Source organism: Vipera berus (genome assembly GCF_964194415.1).
Source record: "Vipera berus genome assembly, chromosome: 1".
NCBI lineage: Eukaryota > Metazoa > Chordata > Lepidosauria > Squamata > Viperidae > Vipera > Vipera berus.
The window spans coordinates 104,080,648-104,107,296 of record NC_138202.1 but is presented as its reverse complement, the minus strand read 5'-3'; the positions used below and the strand labels follow the sequence as shown (position 1 = coordinate 104,107,296).

Below are 26,649 nucleotides of genomic sequence, written 5' to 3'. Positions count from 1 at the left end.
TGTGGAGAAAATAGGAGGAAGGAGTATTAGGCATGTTTGCCTCCTTGAGATATTTATTAAAAAAATAAAGGTGGGATATAAAATAAACAAATGATCCTATATATGTGGATAAAGAGCTTATCTTCTACATAAATATGTTGCAAAAAATTCTGAATTGCCAATCATAAGAAATCCATGAGATGTTGCATGTTGCTTGTACTCTGATTTTATCAATCAACGATGCATTTTTCTTTTAAACATTAAGCAGTTTACATTTTAAATGGGCTTTTGGGACAAAGATAATACAGGAAGTGAAGAGTCTTCTTGAGTCATATTCTAAAGCAATAGAAAATTTCAACAAAACAACTAGACACCTCCTTAATTACTAATGAATGTATGCTAAGTATATCTTAAATGCTACGATATATATCAAAATTATATCTGATAAAATGTATTGTCTCCTGTTTCTGGTAATTTGTAATGTACAGTACTCCAAAGCTGCAGACAAGATGATAATTCAACTTTCCTATATTTTAAGAAAGAGAGAAACAAAGTTACTCCATTTCTCCAAATCTAATTTTAGGGGTTTTCTCCCTATATTTTTATATATGACATTTTCAGCAAGAACAGAAGAAGCCAAAGAAAAATAATTTATAGTGAGCAAGAATAAGTCACTGTCCAGAGAGAAACTTGTACAGATCTGGGTCAACTTATATTAAGCAAACAATTGTGTATCATCTTCTTGCCTATATGTTAGGAATTCATGCTTGACAGGTTGGAACAGAAGTCCACTGAAATATTTGAAGGGCCAGAAATACCTACTTCATTTAACACAGCCATTCTAAGCACGGCAAGTATGAATTCTTCCCTTTCTTGAAAAATTACACGACCCGGCATAACTTTTTGCTGTCCGGTAAGTAGAAGTTCAAAAGACAACTGCGTAGAGACTCCAAGCCGAAAGGGGCGACAACAATGAAAAAAACCTCGGGGCTTAAAGCGTTGGTTTCTTAGAAAAGCGTTCAGAGAGGGAGATTTCCCTCAGCTCAGTGATAACGAGCCCCGACTTCACTCGGCAGTATCAAACTTTGAAGATGAAAGAACACAAGGCGGGGGGCGGGGCGGTAGAACCTGTTGCCTTGCATCGCCACGGGCGACCGAACGCCCTGCGCCTGCAGCAGCCTGCCTGCCTGGTTGGCTTGCAACACGGGCAAAATGAACGTCCGTCCGGAGAAAGCTGCGTGTCGTCCTCCTCCCCTCCTCCTCCACGCACGCCCAAGGGCAGCAGCGGGCGGCCAGACCCGTCGCGCGGATTTCGAGGCGTGTGCTTGCGCCTCCTGCTAACCGCTGCCCGGTGGCGCTGCTGAGCGGCACCAGGGGCACCGGGCGCCCGCCTGGCCTGGCCTGCCCTCCCGTTCCCCCGCAGCTCCCCCCCTCCGGCGGGCAGGGCGCGCGGCGGCGGCGGCGAACATGGCGGCGGCGGCGGCCAAGGCGGTGGGGCGGGACACTCTACCTGAGCACTGGTCCTATGGCGTCTGCAGGGACGGCCGGGTCTTCTTCATCGAGTAAGAGACACCGGGCGGGAAAACCAGGGAGGCAGCGGGGCGGGAGAAGGGGGGGGGAAGAGGGCGGGGTTGCCGCTTCAGCGCGTCCCTTTCCCTCCGCTTCTCTTTTTTTTTTCCCCCTCCCCGCCGACTTCTCTCCTTCCACGGGCTGGACTAACAGGTGCATGTTTGCCGCTTCTCCCTCTCAGCGACCTGATCCGCGCAACTACTTGGCTGCACCCTCGCACCGGGGAGCCCGTCAACTCAGGCCACATGATCCGCTCAGGTGGGTGCCTCTTACCCGCGTCCTCGCGGAGAAAGAACCCGGCGGGGAGACGCTTCGGGGATAGCCCCCCCCCGCCCCTCCCGCGCCCCACGCTGGGTGTTTGTGTTTGCCTTTCTCTTTCTTTCTTTCTCTTTCTCTCTCTCTCTCTCTGGGGAAGGAGTGCGGGGGAGGATAACGACCTTTGTGTGGCTGGGAATTATGCTCGCCTGTCTCCAGGGCACAAACATCTCACTTCCCTCCTCTCGGCCACTTTCTTTCCCGGCTCCCTCCCCACCCCCGTCTTTCTCCTTTCTTTTTTTTCCTTATAGATCTGCCCCGTGGCTGGGAGGAGGGATTCTCGGAAGAGGGAGCCAGCTATTTCATTGAGTGAGTACCGCGTTTCTCACTTTCCAGGCGTTTTGTTTTCAGCCGGGACTAAAAGCGGACAGTCGTGGGGGCGGGCGGGGGGGGGGAGGGGAGGGAGGACGATTGTACCACAGTTTGTTCGGTTTCCAGACATCTGGCTTTCGTTCAGTTGTCTGGATATCAGGGGTGGGGAGGGCCCTGTGTGACCGAAGTGAAAGAAATATTGCTTTTGTTAACGTATAAGAGAGCCTAAATCCTGGCACTTCTGTTGGGATACCTTTTTAAAAAAAAAATAAATAAAAATCTTAGCACCTCAGGTATGCATGTTCGTTTCTTTTGAAACTTTTTTTGTGTTTCTCCGACACACACACACGCAACAGGTTTCACCTTGGTGGTTGTTTGTGTTGCTTTGAGATTTCGGGCTGCTGTAGCGACTTGTGGACTAAATGTCAGCCATACTTCGCCAAATAACTAATACAGGGGTCTTCAAACTTGGCCCTTTTATGACTTGTGGACTTCAACTCCCAGAATTCCTCAGCCAGCATACCTGGCTGAGGAATTCTGGGAATTCAAGTCCACAAGTCATAAAAGGGCCAAGTTTGAAGACCCCTAAACTAATAGAACCCGTTGCCCGTGGTCGAGTTGAATGAACTGTTACGGGGACATTGGCAGAGAAGCCCCGGTCTTCCAATGTGTGGCTTGTCCTTTTTAAAGAGCTTTAGAGTCATTAAAAGTAGAAGCTATTAAATAATAAAAGGCCATTCTGATATAGTAGAAGATGCTTGCTGAAGATACAAGAGGGGATTACAAAACTCAGTGATAGCAGAGCAATAAAAACTTGGAGGGAAAAACATAATGAAATTCAAGCAGTAGTTTATTTAGGGGAAAAACCCAAAGGGATTTAACAGTTTTGTAGCTTCTCTGTTGCAGAAAGAGAAGCAGTTGTTTTCTTGGAGAATAACAATTTGCAAGGCATGATGTCTTCATATTTATATCTGTTCAATCATCTCACTGTTCTGAATAAAGCAGAAATATTGTTGCTTACGCTACTTAGTCTGCTGCTGTATAGAGTTGAATGTCTGAAACTATTTTGCTTTGTGACTTCCTTGTGGCACAGCAATGAAAACTTTTTGTTTTTCCTAGTGATGGAGACAAGGATTGGTTTCTAAATGGTAATAGTCTAAAAAAGTTGAATGAGTAACACATTGTCTCTGTCATGTCATTGTCTCTGTCATAAAAGAAATATTCTTCCCATGATTTTTTTTTGATGGAAGGTCATTTTTCAAAGGCTTGCATTTATCTTGCCAGATATATGTGCAGGATTATTTTTTGCTTTATTCAGTACATGATACTGTTTTAAAATTATTGAATTCCCATGAGCTGTACTGGGCTACCTTATGAATAAACCGATGCCTATGAAGGCTGTTTCAATTGAAAAACAATAGGAGTTGGAGGTGATTGGCATTGATTTTAGATATTGTGTTATGTGGGTTTCCAAAAAAGGATTTGAAATGTATTTGTCGTGATGGTTTGCAGCTATTCATAAATTAGCTTGCTGATTCAGAATACAGCATAAGTGGATACTTGGGGGTTAAAATGATTGGCATACTTGACTTCAGAAGCTGTATTTGTCACTTTATCTTGCTGCTATTCATAGATTAGCAGGACCTTTCCATTTACCAAGTATTGTAGGTTCACGTACTGAAGCTGTTTTGTATTAAGGTTACATGTATAGTTATTTTGAGTATTGATTTTGGTTACATGTATAGATATTTTGACTATTGATTTTGGCCCTTCATTGTCCCCTTGTCTCAAACTAGAATGTTATATTTCATACCTAAGAAGATATACAGTAATAATTCTATAATATTTACTGGTTTAAAAAGTGTTATCAATTGAAGAATCTGTTTAGACATGCATTAGAGTTGCAAACTTTTATTAATTGAGGAAGACCAATCTGAGATGTATATCTGTATCTAAATGTATATAAGGCTGTACACATACATTTGTCAAGTTTGATATAAATGTCAGTGTACAATAATTCAAGATGGACTCTTCATAAATTTAATCCTTTTTCGTGTTTACTTTTCTTTCACATTATATATAGAGTTTGAACAATAGTTTTTATTCTTTTTCTTTTTAGCTAGCCTGTAGTTAGAGATAGAGTTTTTAGCCTGTATAATTTGTTTTGGGGAGAAATTTAGCCAAGATTTGCCTGTTAGAGTGGTGAGAAACTACAGGGACGTAAGAGAAGGAAAGTGGAGAGGGTTTTAGATAAAATTGTTGAAAGTGTATTGGATGTGGAGGGAATGGAGGATCTTTAGGATGGACAAAGTATGTCAAAAGAATTATAAATGAGAGACAAGTGAAATTCGAATTCAGTCCTGACTGGGAAAGTACACAGTACTGTCAGAGTCCCAAGATTGTGGTGGGGTTGAAAGTTAATGGAAATTTATACATTTCAGTGGGAGGGATTTGTAATATGAAAAGATTTGATTGGAAGATTGCATTTGTGATTTTTATTGGACTTTTCTTGGACTGGAGTGAACTAGGCTTGGTCTGCAGAGGTCCCTGATGCATAGCAGCCATGGGATGTGTCAAACTCTTGCTCCAAAGTGGGGTGTGGCAGAGCTTGGTTCCTCCCCCCATGCTTTTCAGCATCTCTGTGAAACTACTGTGAAATGCCATCTATGAATTTGGAATATGTGTGTTATCAATATGTTGAGTGATGACATTCAGTTTTACATCAATATCTTGGCCTAAGCTGGAGATGTGAAAAACTGGAATTGGTGTCTGGAGACTGAAAGAGGCTGGAAACTTCAAAACAATGATTCTTGCACTGACCTCCATGTGACTGGACTGTTGCAATAATGCATTCTGCATGGGGCTGCCTTGGAAAACAACTTTGGAGTCGTAGCTGGTGTAAAATGAAATGGTTAGGGCGGCTCTTTGCTGGAGAAATGCATGACAACAGAAGTGCATGCTTTTAAAGCCATTGTATTAGCTACCAGTAAGTTTCAAAGCTCAAAGGGAAGTGCTGCTTATTATGAGACCCTATATAATGTATATGACTACGATGTATCAAGGAACAATTTCCTAAACATGGTTTTGTCCCAACTAACCCAAATGGTAATTAAAAGAAGGCCTGTTGAGAATCTCTCCTCCACAGGAGGTGCAACGGACTTGGACAAGGTCTTTTCAGCAATAGTCTACACACTTTTAAATAGACAGTATAGTTAGTCCTCAATTTATGACTGTAACGGAGCCTGCCTTTTATGATCATAGATTGTGATGGTTGTAAAACAGCTCATCTCATGATCAACTTGATTTTAACAGGTTTTCTTGCAGTGGTGGTTAAACAAATCACCATAGTTGTTAAGTGAATCCACAGCAATTAAGTGAATGTTATGGTCATTAAGCGAATTCATTGTTCCCTATAGGGTGTTCTTGCCAAAAATCAGAAATAATGGCAGTTTTCAGCAAAACCTTATAAATTGCAGTCACGTGACTGCAGAATGCTGCAAACGGCTATAAATGTGGTCCAGTTGCAGAGCACTTAAATGCAGTCATGTGATTGCTGGGAGGCAGCAGTCTAATTTTGAAATTGGATCATAAGTTCCTCTTGGGGGAGTGTTTCCTAAATTTGAATGGTCGCTAAACGATCAGTCATAGGTCAAAGACTACTTGTACTGTCCCTGGACATACAACAAGGTTGCCCAGATTCTATTCACCATTTAGAAATGCCCTGAAGGTAGTTTAATTTTAGCTGACTTTTGGCCCATAATGAGGTGATGAGGGCTTATCCTTTATTAGTTACCATTATTAGTCACTTAATTATTATGTTTTTATTGGATTCTTTACATTAGTTTTGTTTTCTTGTTACGTTGCAGAATACCCAGAATTGTGTAGCTTACTGGCATGAAAAATTATGAAACACATTAAAAAATAACTTTTAGTCATTGTAATATCATACTGAGTCATAGTTACCATACACATACTTTACATCATAAATTTTGATTCTAGTTTATGATTTATTGGAAACAGTGGATTGTTAAGTTAGTCCTCTGGACAAATCATATTTTTAACAATGATTTAACTCAGTCTATAGCTCAAATAGCTTTTACATTTCCAAAAACATTCACAGTAAGTTGCAGTAATTTACAGTTATGCAGATACACTATATTTATATATTTGTTTAAATATTTAGACATGAAGCCTGAAATTCTGGAAATTGGAACTACGGTACTTTATTTCGATACTTTATTAAAATAGTCACTTGGCTGTAAAAACAACCAGAATTGTCAATATTGCTAGTGATGTATGTCTGGGTTTTTTTTTACAAGATAAAAGAATAACATTAAATATTTATTTTAGAAGGCTTATAAGTGATTCCAATCCAAATGATGCTAAATGGTATATAATTCCCATCTTCATAATTCAGATTATTATTATTAGGTAATAGTCCAGAGAACCAGTTTGATGTAGTGGTTAAAGTGCCAGGCTTAGAAATGGGAGTTCTAGTCAGACCTTAGGCGCAAAGTCAGCTGTGTGATCATTGGCCAGACACTTTTTCTCAGCCCTAGAAAGGATGCAATGGCAAACCACTTCTGAAAGCAGGCCAAGAAAATTCTAGGGATTTATTCAGGAAGTCACCAGGAGTCATCATGGCCAATTATTTTTATTAAATAAATAATAAAATAACAATTCAACAAATCCATAGAAGAAATAGGATGTAAAAACTATTATATACAACATTCCAAAGCCAATATGAAAAACACCAAGGGAAATAGTTATAACATTCTGCCAAGTCCTGAAAAAAATCTGGATTTTTTTTAAAAAAACAGGAGAAAAGAGGCCATTCAAATGTTGTAACACAGGAGAAAGACTATGACTGAAAAGTTGTTCTTCCACAATCTCTGTAGATGGCAATGTCTAAAAGAGGGGAGATTAATATGCACATTCAATTTTACTGGATAGACAAAGGGACTGGGAGGTGGCCATCTCACACATCCTGAACCATATCAAGCTCCAAAGCACTTTCACAACATTTTGAACTCTACTTGGAAACTAACTGGTATCCAGCAGCTCTTGATGTGGAAATGTTACATGGGTGTCATGAAAATGTCCATTACTATTACCATAGATCTGTTACAGAAAAGTGAACAGAATTGATTAAATATAGCAGTAGGGTTCCCCTCCCACCCACCAGCTCCCGAATTATGATCCAAGGGGATTGCTTTCCATTCTCTCCTGAAAGATAACAGGGATCATATCTTCGTTTGATTGACAGACAGACTGGGCAGGTTGTGATGTTGTACAGGTATTCCATGCCTATTTTCCCTGCAGAGTACATTCATCTGTTTCTCTTATCAATACAAAGTAAAAATCTTACACACTCTCCCCAAGGCCAGTGAATCCTAACTTTTGTACATCTAGATTTATATTGCTCTCCCAATGAACAACATTACTATACGCTATGTATATTGAGGAATTTTTTTGTCTAAGTGATGAAAATGTTTAGATTTATTCTTGGCTATTGCATCACGCATAGCTTTAAATAAATAGAAAAAAATCAGTCCTCCACAGTGTAACATGGGAAAGTGAAGGAAGTAGTGCCTGCAGGATTCTCTTTCTACATCGGAAGCCTCTCCTTCCCCCAGAGGAAGTCTTCCAACTGTGAGAGATTTACATTGTGGCCACTCCCAAAGTCTTAGTAAGAAGGACAAACTCTTTGGGGCTTGCTAGGGCAGAATATAACGTAATGCTTTCCCAGCACATTAAATATTGATAAAGCACATTTTGATTGTTTAAAATAAGGTAAAAGGTAAAGATTTTTCCTGTCCAGTCATGTCTGACTCTAGGGCAGGGGTGTCAAACTCAATTTCATTGAGGGCCGCATCAGCATTGCAGTTGCCCTCAGGGGGCTGGGTGGGTGTGGCCTGGGTGGGCATGGCCTACTGGGTGGGTGTGGCTAGAGTGCGTATGGCCTACTGGGTGGGCATGGCCAGCTCTACATCGTTGGCATCAAGGGTGCCTATGGAGGCCTGGGCAGGAGTGGGACAGATCTGAGGGTCTCTGGCAGAAGGAGGGTCTCTGGGCCAGGGCCAAGGCAGTGGGGGCCGTTCCCTCACTGTTTCCTCACTGTTTCCAGGATGGCTTCGCAGGCCACATGAAACCACTTTGCGGGCCGGATCTGGCCCCCGGGCCTTGTGTTTGACATGTCTGCTCTAGGGGGAAGTGCTTATCTTCCATTTCCTAGCCAAGGGAGCTGGCATTGTCCAAAGACACTTCTGTGGTCATGTGGCTGGCATCACTATATGTCAGGGCACACGGAATACTGTTACCTTCCCACCAAAGTTGTACCTATTTATCTACTTGCATTTGCATGCTTTCAAACAGCTAAGTTGGCAGGAGCTGGGGCAGGAACAGGAGCTCACCCTATTGTGTAATTGGGTCTCAAACTGCCAACCTTTTGTTCAACAAGCCCAGCGTCTTACCCAGCTGACTCAGGAATTCTGGGAGTTGAAGTCCATGAGTCATAAAAGAGCCGAGGTTGCCTACCCCTGCACTAGGCCACCGTACCCAATTTTGATTGTTTACCACCTATTTATAGCTTTTCAAATATTTTTGGAAACTTGCAGCTGCAAATCAATTAAAATATCTAGGTATCGGGGATATAAAGACTTTGAGTATATGCTGCCATAAAAGAAACGAAGAAAAATGCAACTTTTTCCACATGATAAAAGTAAATAGATCATAGTAAATAGATCTGAGATTCTGTGATTTTTGGCTTAAGGCATTTATCATAAATGTTTTTAAAGTGTTTTTGTTTAAGAATGATTATATATCAATTTTTCTCTATTAAAGAAAATAAGAAAGGATTCTGTGGTTAATGACAATGAAAGCCAGGAAACCAAACAGTTGAACTTAATTCTCTTCATGTTAAGAAAGGCCTCAAAGGCAAGTGGCTTTTCATATTTAGATCACACCATAGGTAATCTTCCAGGATAATCAAAACCAGGCTTGCAAACTCTTCCTAAGAATCAGCATGTTCGTGATCAAGGGACAGCCAGTCAAATCTCCATAGTACAGTAGAGATATTTCAAGAGAAGCCACAACTGTGCTACTCTGGTGCAATTTTGTACACTGAGTCATTAATGGTTTTGGTTAATGAATATCTCTAAATCTCCTTAGACTGCTTTCACCAGTTAGAAATAACTAGAGATTAACACACACATTGGACTTTTCTCCTCCAGTGTCTTTGTTTTATGTCTCCCGCTTGTACAAACTGAAAAGTATCCATCAATAAAAAAAATGGCACAATGGTATCAACCTTACATTCATATAGGAATCTATGGGAATCTATTTATTTATTTATTTGTTTAAACAATATGTGTATCACTCAAATTCAAAAACCTTCATGAATGACTTCCAAATTGAGGGAGGGGATAGGACTAAATAGACTCTGTTACCCTTTTTTCTTTTTTTATCATGTATACCCTGAAATGCGAAACTTGTTTTGCCCAACATAGTTTTTGGTTTATTATAGCAGGGTTCCCCAACCCGCAGTCTGTGGACTGGCACCAGTCCACAGCATGCCAGCAACTGGGCTGCTCAAACAAGCAAAGCCCCATCCGCGGGATGCCGGCAGCATGCAAAACCACTCCTTCTCCAGTCCATGGAAAAAACGTGGAAGTGGTCTCTGATGCCCAAAAGGTTGGGGGCTGCTCTATTATAGTTCAGAAGATCTATGACATCCTGCAATGTTATTCTGGTTATGTAGCCAGACGTTATCTAAGCTGTTCTTCTTTCTCTACACTTACATATGATTCATGGTTTGCAAACCCCTCACCCCTCCACAGCACAATAATGATCCGTGGAAACTAATAATTACATAATTTTGCCAGTGCAAAATACACTCTGGCTTTTTCCAAGCTGATTAATTGGTATAGCAAGAAGTCAATAAATTTTAATAATTTTAAAATAGATTGTACTATATTTCTCATTGATCAAAAGCCTATCAATTCTTTATTTGTTTAGGAAAGGTGTTTCCCATTTCAGCTGGATTTGTAGAGTAGGTAAAGATTAAATATGGCAAAAAAGTCTAATTTTATGTAATGAGCCACTCTCATTTTTGTTCTCTTTATGTTTTGCAATTTTGGAACTTTGCTTTTACATATATTTGCTCATTTATCTAAACATAATAAATTCAGCTTTGAATTTTTGCTTATAATGCAATGCTCATTATTCTACAGACATGTTGGATTTTTCCCTCTCAGTAAATTTTAGATATTAAAACTATTCAAAATATTGCATTATAAATTGTAATTTAATTACTGTAAGCATATTATATTATAGAATTGTTCATGTCCCATAAAATCAAATGGTAGTTTACTTCAGACTGTTAAATAGTTATAGGGTATTTTTGATACAAGTACTAATTTGGCAATGTAATTTCCCTCTGCGATGGTTCAGTCAATAATAAAGGGTCTGTATGATTTGTTAAATTGAATGTGTGTGTGTGTATTCAATTTATGAGGAAATTATTCTTTGCTCAGATATTCCAAATCTGCTATACAAATTCTGCTATATATATATTACTGTGTTACCAAATGTTAAGATAAATTACCATAATATTGGCAGAAATCATGGTTTTTACATTCACATGCCATTTACAAATACCAAATTGTTTTTCTATATTGTTTCCTATTTTTACAAATTTTTATTTTATATTTACAAATTTTTACAAATTTCCTATTTTTACTAGCCTAGATAGTGTAGGGTTGTTGTTTTTTAAAAAAAGTATAGTTATCTTGGCAGATAGATTTAAAGAGATTTTGGCATCAATAGAAATGCCAGAGCATGTTTTATCACTGAATAATACATTATTTTAAGAAGATACTTCACATTTATGTTTCCTAGATGTTACTTTTATTTGCTACATAGAAAGGCAATGGATTGGTAAGTGTGCTTGCCGCTCAGGAATGATAAACCTGGATTTAGAAAAAATATTTAAAATTCCTGGCTTCCTTAACAATTCCTAAAGGAGTGGGATAAGCTGCTTGAGCAGCCAAAACAAAAACAATCATTATATTTATCCTTTTTTACTATTTTTTTTATTTTAGAGCTCTACTGAAACCATAAATGTTAACGGTAGTTTTACAACTAGCTTATTAAGAAGTGAATGAATGAAAGGTTGGAAATGTTTACATTCCTGTTCATAATTCTATTCTCTTTCTCATTTTTGGGCCTTGGTGGTATTTTTTTAGCATTAATTTATACTAGATATTTCTAATTACGTTTACAAATTTTGCTCACAATGCATCTGTCAAATGCTATTATTATCTGAATTGTTTTAATGTTACAAAAACATGTATTGCCCATCATTATAACTGGGCCATCCTTTGAGAGATGTTATCCTTATAGTGCTTCTTGTATTTTGAGAGATAGCATCTTTCCCATTCCCCAAATAGCCCATCAACTGCACAGAATCTTGAAATGATATTCTTTAAAAATAGCATTATTGTGTTTTCCTTGGTCAGCTGTTTTGTGAATTTCATATATCTCCAGATTTGAGGGAAAAGTCAACATTGAAGATGTAAGTGTTGATGTGCAGCACAAAAAAGATTGTGTCAAAATAATATGACAGCCCATAACTTCAGAAATTATAGTTCACTTTTCATCTGTCTTTTAATGGCCTTGTTGATTTTTTTCTGTGCTGGTTTGATCAGATAATAGGATAGCATACAGCCATGTTAGCAAGAACATTTGTCATCAAAATATAAGCTAGCAAGGCATTATTTCTTGAATGATTTCATTTATAGATGAGGTTTTTGTTCTATTGATAACTTTTGTGTGTATTTGTTGATTCACATAAAACTTTGTTAAAATTCTTAGTAGAGTGCCTTTTCAGAGCCTTTGTTCCAATCCCAGGAGAATTTTTCTAGTTTCAGGTTCTCATCTCGTTGGTGTCTTTATCGAAGAATAGGAAAGAGCTATTTTTATGGACAGAGAAATAAATACAGTTCATGTACTAAGCCAGGGGTGTCAAACTCAATTTCATTGAGGGCCGCATCAGCATTGCGGTTGCCCTCAGGGGGCCGGGTGGGTATGGCCAGGGTGGGCGTGGCCTACTGGATGGGTGTGGCTAGAGTGTGTATGGCCTACTGGGTGGGCGTGGCCAGCTATACATTGTTCGCATCAAGGGTGCCTATGGGGGCCCAGGTAGGAGTGGGACAGATCTGAGGGTCTCTGGCAGGAGGAGGGTCTCTGGGCCAGGGCCAAGGCAGTGGGGGCCGTTCCCTCACTGTTTCCAGGATGGCTTCACGGGCCACATGAAACCACTTTGCGGGCCGGATCCAGGCCCCGGGCCTTGTGTTTGACATGTCTGTACTAAGCTGTATCCAAAAGCCTATTCCAAATTCCCTACCACTTAGCTTTGAATTACATAAAAATCAAATATAGCAGGGTATGTTTTCTGTATCTGCTGGATTCATATTAATCAAGGAAAATTCTACTGGAATGAATTTACAGTATCAATTACTAGTCTCAGTTATGTAGATCAGCTGAAATGTAAACAGTATTTCGACCTACATTGCTGTAGCCTTGGATATGGCTACGGTAATGGAGAAAAATTTAAAGTATATTAAGGTCCTTATTGTTCTGTTTTATAATGTGAAGTGTTTGCCAAATGTTTTGTGCCTCAATTGAAATACAGATTCCTCATATTAAGTGATCCTAACAGGTTTGGCTACTTGAGCTAAATAATTTGGATGTCTGCTTTTAACAACATTCTTGTCAGTTTTGGCATGACTCAATGTGAAAATATGTTTTCCTCTGCTGAAGACACACGCTTTTTGCTTTGTTATGTTGTGTGAATTTGATACATTTCTGTCCCACAATCAGTGAATTTTCCTGAGATGCAGACTAAATCCAAATACTATATTGTTTATATGATTCTTCTAAGCATCAAATTAAATTTTTAAATATGCAAATAAATGTAATGAAATTCAAAGATTTAACATAAAATAAGGAAAATGTTAAAATAAAATTAACTTTTAAAAATATCATGAATATTTTATAGAGCTATATGATATATGGTTAATTGAATATTTTGGTTGTTCAAATAATTTTGAAACTTACTGAATTTGCTTACAATGGGTTTTTAATTCATTATTACTAAATAAAATAACAGAATAAATGGAAAGCTTTCATTTCTCACAGGAAAAATGACTGAAATGTCTGATGTTTTAGTATTACATTCAATAAAGAGTAAACAGGCACTGCAATTTCTGTAGGTAGTCTCTCTTTTGCTTGACCTTCCGCCATCTCCCTGTATAGCAGAGAGGGATTGGAGAGGAATTTCAATGGAGTAAGTTATTTGCTCTTCTACACATTGAAAGCAATGCAGTCATTCTGGCAGCGTAAAGACAATCTCTTTCTCTCCCAATTGATCTGCTCAGCAGGGGGGGGGAGTAAAAATTAAAATAAAGTCAATCACAGGACAACGTGTACTGATTATAATGGCAGTGACTGAGGGATGTTGGACAAGTCATAAATGTGCCATAAAGCTATTTTTTCAGTGCCATTGTAACTTTGAACGGTTGCTGAACAAATGGTCGTTAAGTGAGGACTACCGATATATAATCTTTGTCAACTAAATAACCAAGTACCATAACAAGTCCAACTGAAATCTTACTTAGAATAAATGTACTAAACTGTGTTATTAAAATTTACAAATAAACTTTTGTCTCACTTGATGAGCATGTCTTAGATCAGATATGTCAAACTCAAGGCCCACGGGCCAGGTCCAGCCCATGATGTGCTTAGGTTTGGCCCACAAGCAGATTAGGAGGAGGAGGTGATTGAGTAGTTACCACCTATCTTCTTCGGATGTCTTGTCAGTGGCAGCAGCGCTAGCAGAGGATGAGCAGCGGGAGCCTCTCCCAACGCGTGAAGCTATGCGGCAGAGGTAACTGCAGTGGCAGGTGGGCATGGCTAAAGCGCCCTCTGCCTGAGAGCGAGTTGCTGGCGAGAGAAGGAAAGAGAAAGGATGGAAGGTGCTCGGATTGTATGTTTCTTCCTCACAGTCTTTTCCCCAAAGACACAAGGTAACGTGAGACGGAGGCTCCCGTGTGCCAGGGCTGGGCCAAAGCTAGTTGAGAAACCCGAGCCATGCGCTGCTGAAGTGGACACCCTTCCTTCGAAATTGCTGCTGCCCTCCAGGCAAGAGATCTGCTGGCCCTTTGAGGGCAACCATAATGCTGATGTGGTCCTCAGTGAAATTGAGTTTGACACCCGTGCCTTAGATGAACCATGAAGAATATACAGTTGAAATTGTGTCGCCCCCATATTACATCCAGATAAAACTGAGGATTTCTTCATAAGGAGAGCAAGTCTACTCTCATACAATCATGGTTGGAATCAGCTTCCCCTTGAGCTCCGGATGGCCCCGGATCTCCGGTCCTTTCATCGCGACCTCAAAGCATTTCTTTTCCATCAGGCTGACCTGGACTGATGATAGGGTTTTTTAAAAAGAAAATGTTTTTAATATTTTAGCACTGGGGCTTGTTAGTTTAATCTTTTTTTTAACATTTGTATTATTGTGTTTTATTGTTGTTAGCCGCCCTGAGTCCTTCGGGAGATAGGGCGGCATATAAGTCAATAATAATAATAATAATAATAATAATAATAATAATAATAATAATAATAATAATAATAATAATAATATAATCTGTTGGGCAGATCAAATCAGCAGTCAGAACACCTAGCTCTAAAGACAGGAGCCCAACCAGTCCCTGCTCAGTAGCCTGTTGTCTATGTAGCAGCCCACTGTGCCTCTGAAGATGCCAGTTAGCGAGACATCAGAAAATCTGCAGTTTTAAACCCTGGTCACTAAAACCTGAAGCCTAACAACAGGGAAATAGCTTGTCATTTTTTGGGACATTTCCCTAACTTTCCAGTCCAGCCACTACCCCGGATTTGCTCCCCCCCCAAAGATCATGGTAGTGGTAATTAACAGTACGGCTACTTGCTGCAAATATAAACAGGTAGCACTTAAAAGTGGGATATAAACTGTTTTTAGTTTCTTTAATTAAGAAACTTCTAAAAATAGCGGAGAAATTCTAAATTAAAGCACTGAGGTACAATGTTACATTGTGTAATTATGTAGGTGAATTTTATAAGATGAAAAGTAATCACTGCATTGGATTAATAATTTATTAACTTGTATTTAATTTTTGTAAAAAAAATCTCTTCAGAGAGGCACAAAATGCAGCTGAATCTCAAACTGAATTACTGTACGTAGCTTCCGTTATTATTTTTCACCTAGTGAAGCAGGATCCCTATGGTGCCATATTGGTGGCATTTGTGAGCTATTAAATGCCTTAAACTACAATAGAAAAAGAAAAGCTCTGTGTGTAATAACAACTATCCATTTCTAATTATGCAGCTTAGGGGAAAAAGTTGGAAAGAAAAGAGTTGAGGAATAGGTCTATCTTCTAAATCCAGAGAACGATTCATTAGAAGCTGTCCAATCACAAAGCTTTGATTATTGAGAGTTTGACTTGCAAATGCTGCATACTATGTTCAGAAAGAAAGGTTATAGGCATCTCTGTTGTTTTTAAAACATCACAATGTAAACTTATTTAGTTCCCAAACTTCAGAACCAGATTTCTTTCCTAACAGTATCCCTACACAATTTGTAGTTTTCATGGACATTTCCCATTAAGCAATAGATTGAGAAAGGCTTAGAAAAGCTAGAATGTTTCACTCCCAATTAAGGAGCCTGTAAATGTCATGATTCAGTCCAAATTATTTTTTTAAAAGATATTACCGTATATGTTGTTGTTAGCTGCGAAGTCGTGTCCGACTCATTGCAACCCTATGGACAACGTTCCTCCAGGCCTTCCTGTCCTCTACCTTCTTCTGGAGTCCATTTAAGCTCACGCCTACTGCTTCAGTGACTCTTAAAAGTTTTTTGTGCTAAACTCTCTGCAACTGTTTTTGCATGCAAATTTCATCTTATTCTGATGATAAAAACAGCCCAGTTGTTCATTCATTAATAAGACATAATTTTATATTAACATCTGGGGCCCATGAATAGCAAATTGAAGGAGGATTACGGACCCTTTTTAATCTAGAGTTAAGAACCAACAAAGATGTAAAATTAGAAATTATAAACAACGGTAAAACATTGAACTTGTACAAGCTGTTGGAATGAGAACATTTTCACTTTCAATATTTTTAGAAGCAAAATTGCAACTTACATAGGGTCATGTATAAGCCAATTAAAAGACTGAAATTTTGAGATTTTGGGGTGGTAGTCATAGTACATTAGATAACTCAAGCACTTATTAATGTTAGCATGATCTGTTCCACTCTGTCTAACTCCTCTTGAACTATTCCCCCTCATCATATTCTGTTTCCTTAGCAAATATATTATGAACCATTATTATAAGGCTCCATTTCTTGAACCAAATTAATAGTATGAAGTAATGAAGTAATTTAGTATGTTTTGTTAGCTCAAATTTATATCCAAACTTGACAGAGTAAAACTGAAATCAAAGTGCAGATACTCCTTGATTTACCATTGTATCGGGAGTCTGTCCATTATGTTTGTAAATTCTGAACCACCTGATTTTATTTGACCTTTGGTCATAAATGGTCATTAAGTGAATCACCTTGGTTATTAAACGAATCCTCAGTTGTTAAATAAATGCCCCATTATTTGCTTTGGGGTCTTTTTGCCAAAAATCAGAAGTAAATGCTGGTTTTTAGCAATGTTGTAAATGCTGGTTTATGACCACATAAATCATGATTACATGACTACAAGCTGCTGCAAATGGTTGAAATTGCTTGCCAGTTGCTGAGTGCACAAAATGCTGTCACATGACTGCAAGGGGGCACCTGTCCGAACCTTGGAACCAGGTCATAAGTACCTTTTGGGTGGGTCTGTTGTAAATTTCAACAGGTGCTATGTGACTGGTTGTAAGTTGAGGGCTACTTGTAGTTGCAGTTAAGAGGCCATACAAGAGTTGGTTTTGTGACTTACCATTCAAGAGATCTAGAACATTATAACACACCAAAATATACTATATGACCTTTGGGTAAGAAAGACAATGTAAAAGTGAGACATGCCAGGGTGGCAGTATTCTGATTTATGCAAAGCACAATATAGTTAATAGTCTGCCAATAAGCTAGCTGTCAATAAGTTTGGTTTTAAACCATAAGTGCTTCTGTTGTAATTCAGGGTCAGCCTGTGAGTTCGACAGTTGGGTCGGATGATTCAGAGGAGGAGGAGGGGGTGTTGGAGAGGTTGCTGAGGGTGTTGGAGAGCTTGCTGATGAGAGCCCTCAGCCAGGCCCCTCCCACCTGGTTACGACGCAGACCCAGCTGTGTGAGCCTGACAGCATGGATGAAGATGACCCACAGCTGCCCTGTTCAAGGACGCCCGACGCAGGAGGCAGTCAATCAAGAGTAAACAGAGGAAGGCAATGGGGCACCTCGGAAGGAGGCAGAGAGAAGCCACGCCCTGAACTGTTTAAAAGGGAAATGTGTGGGAGGGCTGGTTTGCTGAAGGCAAACGTTTGAATAGCTCCTGTTTCATGGTTCGTGTCTTGTTCTGTTTGCTTTTGTGTCCATAAATTTGGCAGGCTTAGTTCCAGCCTCTTGCCTTCTTGTAAAAGGGGTTGTCCCTGCCTTTTCTGCAGGGCCGGTAGCAGGCTGGTACAGAACAGCTTCTTAGTTTTTAAGACAAAAACTTTTTTGTTAATTCAGAGGCTACCATAGTTTTTAAAAATATGGTTATATTACTGTACAATAAAATGGGGTGATAAAGAAAAAGTGTATATCTAATGAAAATTTTATTATTTATGTTAAAAAGATGAAAAATTACACTTCTGTGGACAAAAAAAATATTTACATTTTTCATTTGGAGCATGTAATAATTGATTTTCAGGATTTAACAATGTTGTCTTTATGGAGCAAGATGTGGGTTGGAACAGACTGCTGTGGCTGTTGAGCGCTAAAAACTTGAATGTAGACTGTTGTCTTGTTTTTAGTTAGTTCCCTGTTTTACCTTGCATGACCTCAGTGTGTTTAATTACAACTTTACACCTCATGGAAGCTGTACATTCTGAACCTATTGCAATTAACATAGTTTGTGCATAAATTAAAGAACAGATTTTGTATGAGACAAATTAAGATCATTATGTGTGCCTCACAAACTCTATTCACAGAGCTGCATTATAATCAAATGGGGAGGGGGACAGGAAAGGCACTGTAGAGAGAATATTTCCCTAAGATATGAATTTATGTAGAAACTAAACACTGTATTTGGGCCAGATAAGAACTATCTAACAAGGAAAAACCCAGTAGTTAATTTATAAAACATTAGATCAATTGTATTGCAAACTGAAGTAAGGAAAGATCCACTTCTGTGAGACTGTAAAAATAATGAAACACTTTTAAGACAAACCATTCATTTACTCAATAGGATTTGGTAGGACTTTAATTGGAAATCTTCTGAATCACATCTGTAGATCCGAACATACATTAGATACCAAAAATCACATAGGGCGCTTTAAAATTAACTTATACTTCACATGATTTTCTTTTCTTTTTTGCCTTCAAATCAGATTTGATTCCTGGTAAATACATGGACAAGGCCCTGAAGGCATTTTGCCAGTGCTTCTTTCCTAGGACTGTGGATGAGTGACTGGCCCAAAGCCAGCCAGTTGGCTTAAGGCAGGTCTAGAACTCAGGTTTCCCACCGTGAATCTCTTAAAGAAGCACAAAATATTTTGGCACAAAACAACAAAATGAGTCTGCCTCCCATTCTGCAGAGTAACATTGATTGTAATATCTGCTGCTTTGTTACTAAATAGAATATTTGTGTTTTAACAATTTCATACATTTACTTAGATTGCAAGGGAATGATTGGCAACTTAAATTATTAGATTTAAATTATTACTCTTGGTTTCAATATACCCAATTGAAAGCTAGGTGGAAGTTAGATCAAAAGGTTGGCATCACAATTATAGATCAAAATTTAGTAAAACAAATTAGAGATCTAAATTGTGCACATATAAAGAGGATATATAATGCTTTAATTGAATTGGATTCGGAAACGGAATTAGTTAAAGATTGTATGATAAAGTGGGCACAAAATATTCAGGAACCAATTTCGTTGGACACTTGGGAGATAATTTGGGTCAGAAATGTTAAATTTACTCAGGCTCAAAACTTAAGAGAAAATTTTTATAAAATGTTTTATAGATGGCATCTGGATCCCAAGAAGTTGTCTAACATGTATCCTAATTTACAGTCTAAATGTTGGAGATGTGGTAGTTTAGAAGCCACCTATTTTCATATGTGGTGGACTTATAGAAATATAAAAGCTTTTCGGATTAAAATTTGGTGGAACATTCAAAAGATTTTTAAGGGAAAGATAAAGTTTTCTCCGCAATTGTTTTTATTGGGTATTGTTGTAGATTGTGATGTTAAAGAAACTAATCTGATGTTGAATATGATAACAGCAGCACGGTTACTGGTGGGACAATATTGGAAGAAGGATAGTTTGCCTACTATAGAAGAATGGGTGTTTAAAGTTTCGAATCTTGCAGAAATGTCTAAGATTTCTGCTTACTTGAAAGATCATCCACAGGAAAGATATATTTCAGTTTGGAGGAGATGGATAGATTATATTCAGAATAAATATGGGACTAAAAAGTTCCATTTAGCTTATGAGTAGATTTTAGAGGGATATTGTTATTGGTACTTTGTATGTAGTTATGTTAAAGGGGAGTTAAAGCACATTATAAATTTGGTTAATTGTATATTATGCATAATTTTTATTTAGAATCTGATTATTATAACTATAATCCTGTATTTAGCTCTGGGAAGTGGGGGGGGGAAGTGGGCGGGTTTGGGGTGGGGGGGATTTGGGGATATATTGTAAAATCTTGTTTTTGTAAAACTCTTTAATAAAAAAAACCAATTTCATACATTGAAGGGGCTTTAGTAAGGTAATATATTTAGGCACTATTGCTATAGCTTGTTTTAAGCCCGCACCTCATCAATGGCACCTTGAATACTAAGGATTTATCTTCTCAGTAATTTAGCTACGGTTCTAATCCAACAGGGTTTGTTCAGTGTAGTTCAAGGCATATCACCCTTAGATCCAGGTTTGGGGGTCTTGTTGGCATACTGTCTTGTGATAAACTGCTTTTTACACTAGGACTCCCATTATCTTCTCAGACTGACTAGGTCAGGGCTTTTCAACCTTTTCACCCATTGTACCACTTTTAGGATATGACAACATCCGAGTACCACCAGTTGCCCAGCAAGGTGTCAAAAACTTGACCAAAAAAAGGAAAAAATGATAAAGTACAGGCAGTCCTCAACTTACAACAATTTGCTTAGTGACTGTTCGAAGTTACGATGGCACTGAAAAAGTGACATGACCATTTTTCACACTTATGACTGTTGCAGCATCCCCAGGGTCATGTGATTTACATTCGGATGCTTGGCAACTGATTCATACTTATGACGGTCACAGTGTCCCAGGGTCATGTGATCACATTTTGCAACTTTTTGACAAGGGAAGTCAATGGCTGGGGCGGGGAGCTCATCACTCAGGTTGCAGGGTGCCTATGAGGGAGGAATCCATGGGTCTCTCATGGAGGGGGTTGGGACTGGGGTGGGTGCCCTCCCTCTCTCCTATTGTCCCTTCCTTCCTTCCTTCCTTCCTTCCTTCCTTCCTTCCTTCCTTCCTTCCTTCCTTCCTTCCTTCCTTCCCTCCTTCTTTGTCCCTTCCTCCTTCCCTCCCTCCCTTCCATTGTCCCTCCCTCCCTCAGGTTGCAGGGTGCTTGTGGGGAGGGGAATCCTTGGGTCTCTGGTGGCGGGGGGTGGGACTGGGGTGGGTGAACTCCTTCCCTCCCTCTCTCCCATTGTCCTTTCCTTCCTTTCTTCCCTCTTTGTCCCTTTTGCAAACAGGAAATCTTGCACAGAAATTGCAGCCAGGGATTTCTCTCTCTCTCTCTCTCTCTCTCTCTCTCTCTCTCTCTCTCTCTCTCTCTCTCTCTCACACACACACACACACACACACACACACACACACACTTTCTTTGGCTTGCCCAGCATCTCGGCTTTCCTCATTTCTTCCTCCTTTCACTCTTTGTCCCTTCTTTTCTCCTGTGGACTGGAGCCTGTCGGCGGAGGTCGGGGCTGACCATACCGTGTCTCCAGCTGATCAGCTGCCCTGGATGCGGCCTCCCCGGTGCACAGCGTCACAAAGAGCTCCCGGCAGGTCAGCGCAACGCTGTGCGCCCAGGAGGCCGCATCCAGGTCAGCCGATCAGCTGGAGACTCGGTATGGCCGGCCCCGACCTTCGCTGACAGGCTCCAGTATTTTGAAAACATTGCATTTTTAGTTTTTTTAAAAAATTAATTCTAGGTGCTTGTTGGTTACTCCAGTGGCCAAAAATAATTTGACCAATTTTGCAGACAATAGCATCCCGACTCGAAGGAAGTCCCGAAGCAGCCCAACCACTCCACCCCACCAAAACAGAAAGGGGGCATCACTGCTCCCTCCCCTCCCCTGCAGATGCAGGTTCATCTGTTGCGTTTTTGGCATGGACTGCTACAGATTTCAAGCAAACTTTCCCAGCCCTGCGTGGAAAGAGTGAGACCCAACAGGAAATTCTGAAGGCAAAGCAGGCGCTCGCTCCCCACCCCCACCCCTCGGAGCGCTTTCCTCTTCCCTCGTATTTATTTTGGGAAATTAAGCTGCATCCTGGGGGAAGAAAGGAATTGACGGCAGCCACAGGGTGTTCGGTGGGCGCCGAAGCCAAAATTTTAAATTTGGTTTTTATCGGCTTAAATTGTCCTTTATTTTTCTATTTTGTTTAGTTCTTTTTTAATCTTTGTATTCTATGGTTTTTTAAAAAAAATTATTGTTGTGAGCCGCCCTGAGTCCTTAGGGAAAAGGGCGGCATATAAATTTAATAAATAATAATAAATAATAATAATAAAATGGGAGCAGTTCTCCTTCTTGTCCATCCTCTCCATTAGTTCTTTCCCCCCCCAGCTACTTACGATCAGCGGCAGGGAGCAGGTGGTGAAAAGGGCGGTCCTGAGTGCCAGCAGGACCAACTGGCCTAGCTCCTTGTGCGCCCGGAGGGAGTCTGGAAAGCACAGCTGCACTCTGTGGGTCAATCAGGTGGGTCCTGCGCGAGGGCTCCTGGCGTGCCATCCGATGCCCGGATAGTACTGCACATTGCTGCTGAAGCCCAGGAACGACAGGGCACAGAAGAGCGTGCAGAGGACGGCTGCCATGCCAGTAAGCAGCATGGGGATTTCTCTCCCCCCCACACACAGTTTCCCTGGCTTGCCCTGCATCCGCAAAGTTGGTCAAATTATTTTTGGCCACTGAAGGCAGAGTAACCAACAACCACCTAGAAATAAAAAAAACCAAATGCTTCTCTAGTAGTAAAAATGCAGCGTTTTCACCAAAGCACTGGAGCCTGTCGGCGGAGGTTGGGGCTGGCCATAAGGGGCTGTAAGGGGTATTGCAAGCTTGTGGTGGGGAGAGGAAAAAAAGATGGAAGGGGCTGCAACAGAGAGGAGAGAGAAAGAGAGAGAGGGGGGAAAAGAAGGAGGGGGCCTCCCTGCCGAGGGAGTGGATGGCTCTGTCCCCTTGCTTCTGAAGTAAGAAGAGGGGGGGAAGGACGACATGGATCTCGCATGAGAAGAGTTCGAGCTGGTTGCTGCACAATGAGTCCCTGGGGAGGGCGGGGCCTCGCTCTGCGCCTGCGCTGTTCGTACGCCCTCAGTAAGGTTCCTGCAGGGCAGGCCGCCGCCAAGCAGCTTGTTTTCCAGCAGCAAGTGCTGGGAAGGAGCAGAGGGGGGGAGGCAGAAGGGGGGAGGCGGGAGGAGGAAGGCGACGCCGCGTACCACCAGCCACGTGCTCGCGTACCACCAGTGGTATGCGTACCACCGGTTGAAAAGCCCTGGACTAGATAACACTATGATCTTTGCCTGTAACCACAATTGCAATTATGTTGAATCAGGGCCAAGAATATCTAAATTCAGATCTTTGTACCGGTCATTGTCTCTCAGCCCAACCTATCCAAAAGAGTTGTTGGGGGATAAAGTGAAGGGCAATCTCCCTCTATACCACATTAAGCTCCCACATACAATTTGGAATATAAATGCAAGAAACAAAATACATTACACCTCAGGTTTCGGTTACCCTTTGATGTGGCACAAAGAATCTGCTCTAACTTTGTGCTGTTTTGTTGATCTCTATCTGGAATGACAGAGATTAGACTCAGGTCTTACATTTGCAAAGTAGAAGCTCTACACTTTTGCTCCAGCATTTCCCTTCATCTTGATAAAATTAGGAAGCGTTTTGTGGACAGGAAACATCTAATCTTCAGAATCAATTTTTTCAACAGAGATAGGGAGAAATAGATTTCCTTAGTCAGGGCTCTCATATTTTCACAATGTCGGTCAGCACTTTTCTTCAATTTTGTCATTACAATTTTATACTGTATATTTTTGGAACTACATGTTTCTCACTTTTATGCCTGATTGCCCATTTAATAAAGAAAAGTACTGAGAGAATAGATACGCAGTTTTGGGTAGTTTTGATGACTGAACATTTTGAACAGCAGGTCTACTAAAGTAAGCTTGAGTTACAGAAATGATATTCTAGATCCCTGGTTTTTTGGTACATAAATGTGGGGACTAGAAATTATATTTTCACCTTGATAATCCTGAATTTCTGAATATTGTTTTTCACTGAAGCAACAAATGCTTCCCAACAGCATTTTTTAAAAACTAAATCGTCCTCCAGTGACATCCTTCTTTTGGCTAGTAGCTTTCCACAGTGACGGAGTATCCTTAGAGAGAAAAGATAACATATGGAAAAAAAAATATGTTTGTAGAATGAATCCTGTAGACTCAGGGTTTGAATGAAAGAAAATAATCACAAGATAACCTTTGTATAGGAAGTGGTATTATGACAGCAGAGTGTGATGTTTCTGCATTAATGGAGGGAAAGGGGGCAGAGAATGTTGGAGAGGGAAGCGATGACAGCCTTGAGAATGTCAGTCTGACCAATAAGAGGCATGCTAAATAGAGAGAAGAATTTTTGTGCAAGGAAAGGAGGTAAAATGCCAACTTCTGCTAGCTGTCATTCCATCTGCTGCCTCCAAAGGTCACTGGGTTTATAAGGTGCAGAATTCTGCTGCATTCATGCTTGAATCGTTGAATAGCTTATTCAGAAAGTGTCTCTGAAAAGCAGGAACAAGCTGTTCTTACAATGCAAAAGTGTCAGAAAAGGTAATTTATGTGTTTATCATTTTCCTTGACTTCGTAGAAGGGACAGAGATTACAACAGCTGCCCTATTCCACTCCATGGAGATGCTTGAAACACTGGTGAAAGTTCTTTGTAACAATATCAGTTGGTTGCAAAAACATGATGGTGCTTCTTCTGTGCCGTAAGTCCCAAACTAACTTACCATTGCACACTGGAGAAATGTGGATTGCTTAAATAGTGACAGCTCCAAACTGCGTGAGACCCAAAGCCCACATCAAAATTAAACCTGCCAGGTTTCTATATCATCTCAAAAATGTCAAGTAGTGATGATGACTCACACTTCATATCGGAACTGAAATAAGTATTTACCATATTACATTCATGTTTTTCTGGAGCAGCGCTAATGTGCTGGGTGACTAACAGGAATGATTCTCTTAAATTTGTTGAATTGGTCAAATATTCAAACATTTTTATTCAGGACAGACTATTTTTATATTGAATTCAATTTCCATTTTTCCATTAGCTGTTACAAACCAGAGTGTTATACCAGTCTTGCAGGTATTAGTACGTAGCATAATTTTCAGCAGTGTGCTAGATGACCAAGAGGATTCTTCCAGAATATTTATGTGACCTTGTACTGTAATTAGAGTCCTACAGTCCGTAAAGTCTCCCATCCTAATATTAAACACAACCAACCAACTTGGCTTCTGAGCCCACGTAGTAGCCTTTGAAATCAGTAGCAATTATTTGATTTTTGTTTGCATATTGAAAGTTTTAAAAATTCACGTTACATTTCTACAGCAAAAAGAACACTTCCAAACAAACAGCATTATATAAACAGTACACTATCATTGAAAAAGAAGTTAAATGAAACTTCTGGGAAAGCAGTTGTAGATTAAAGATGGCTCCACAAGAGCGGAGCCTATGCCTGTAGCAGATAAAGGAGCTGGCAAATGGATTGGCTCCTTGGAATTTTTCTTCAGAGGAAGGAGAGGACTAGGTTTACTCCATGCAAAGTCTCCCCTATGAAGAGGGCATAAATTAATGATGCTCAGCAGGTTTTGGAACTCTGGGGACCTGGTGGGGGGGGGAGTAACTTGCCAACACTGTGATTTGGTGCCTTCAATTGGATACTGGGTTCATCCGCTTTAACCACCTTAGAAAATCTCTTGGAATTTATCTTTTAAAGTTAATAGCCTTCAGAAAAGTTTTACTATGCCTGGAATTTCCTTTTATCCTTGATGAATGAAGCTTCATGTCAGTTTCAAGGATTAAAAAGAAAAAAATATACTCTTGGAAACAGCAAAAGAGAATCTAGATTTTGATTTTGGAAAGTTAAGGGGCAGATGGATTTGAAACAATCTTTCCTGTAGATTGTTTAAAATTTTATTAATATATATGAAGATTTTGAAATTAATAATAAGAAAGTGGAAAGGGTTTGTTGTTTGGAAAATAAACGTATGATTAGAGGGGACTTTGAAAGTTGACTAGAAGGAACCAGAGAGAACTAAAGATTACAATTAATGAAGAAGTAGCCCATTAATGCAATGAAGCAATATTACTTTACTATAGAAGAAATCAAGAATATTTAAGAATGGAACCTAGAAACTACTCTTGAGTTTGTCTGCCACAATAGAAATGGATTTAGCAGATGTTACTGAAAAGGAACATTTTATTGGACAAAACAGACATTGAGGTTGATCTGAATGTGGATTTGAAAATGGATTTAAAAATGCCAGACTCTAAGAGTGATGTGAAAAAAGATGCCACAATAGATTTACAAATGAAATCAGCTGATGTCTTAATAATTAAATGGGACATACAAATGATAAATTAGATGAGTGACTTGGAAAGATCTTCAGTATGTCCATATAGACATACTGGGGAAAAAACCACATTTTTACAGTACCATGAATCATAAAAATCGCTGTGAGTCATACGTTAGTCATTCCCATGACCACTGCAATTTATTCAGCAATTTTGAATTTAATTTACATATATAAAAAAGTAGAAATTTTTATTGCAGTTAATGAGCTTTGTATGATTAAAATTGATAATATAACCAATTAATATAGAGAGAGATAAATACTAATTGTAAAACTAAACATATCAATAAATTTTATATGTAACTAAGCAAAATTTTACTACCCTTCAAATAAGGAATGCATGCATCAG

At 39.6% G+C, this 26,649-nt stretch overlaps 1 protein-coding gene across 6 annotated transcripts in view; it reads left to right on the top strand.

Moving 5' to 3' along the window:
• The first annotated feature begins 1,374 nt into the window (after positions 1 to 1,374).
• PLEKHA7 (pleckstrin homology domain containing A7) overlaps positions 1,375 to 26,649 on the top strand; it is a 141,846-nt gene continuing 116,571 nt past the window's right edge. For all 6 annotated transcript variants that reach the window (XR_014025094.1, XM_081317490.1, XM_081317491.1 and 3 more), the window contains exons 1-3: positions 1,375 to 1,541; positions 1,730 to 1,806; positions 2,115 to 2,172. Coding sequence is in view for 5 of the 6 variants with exons in the window: in XM_081317490.1 (XP_081173616.1) it covers positions 1,447 to 1,541; positions 1,730 to 1,806; positions 2,115 to 2,172 (230 nt within the window). In the remaining variant the exon portion in view is untranslated. The remainder of the gene's footprint in view (positions 1,542 to 1,729; positions 1,807 to 2,114; positions 2,173 to 26,649) is intronic.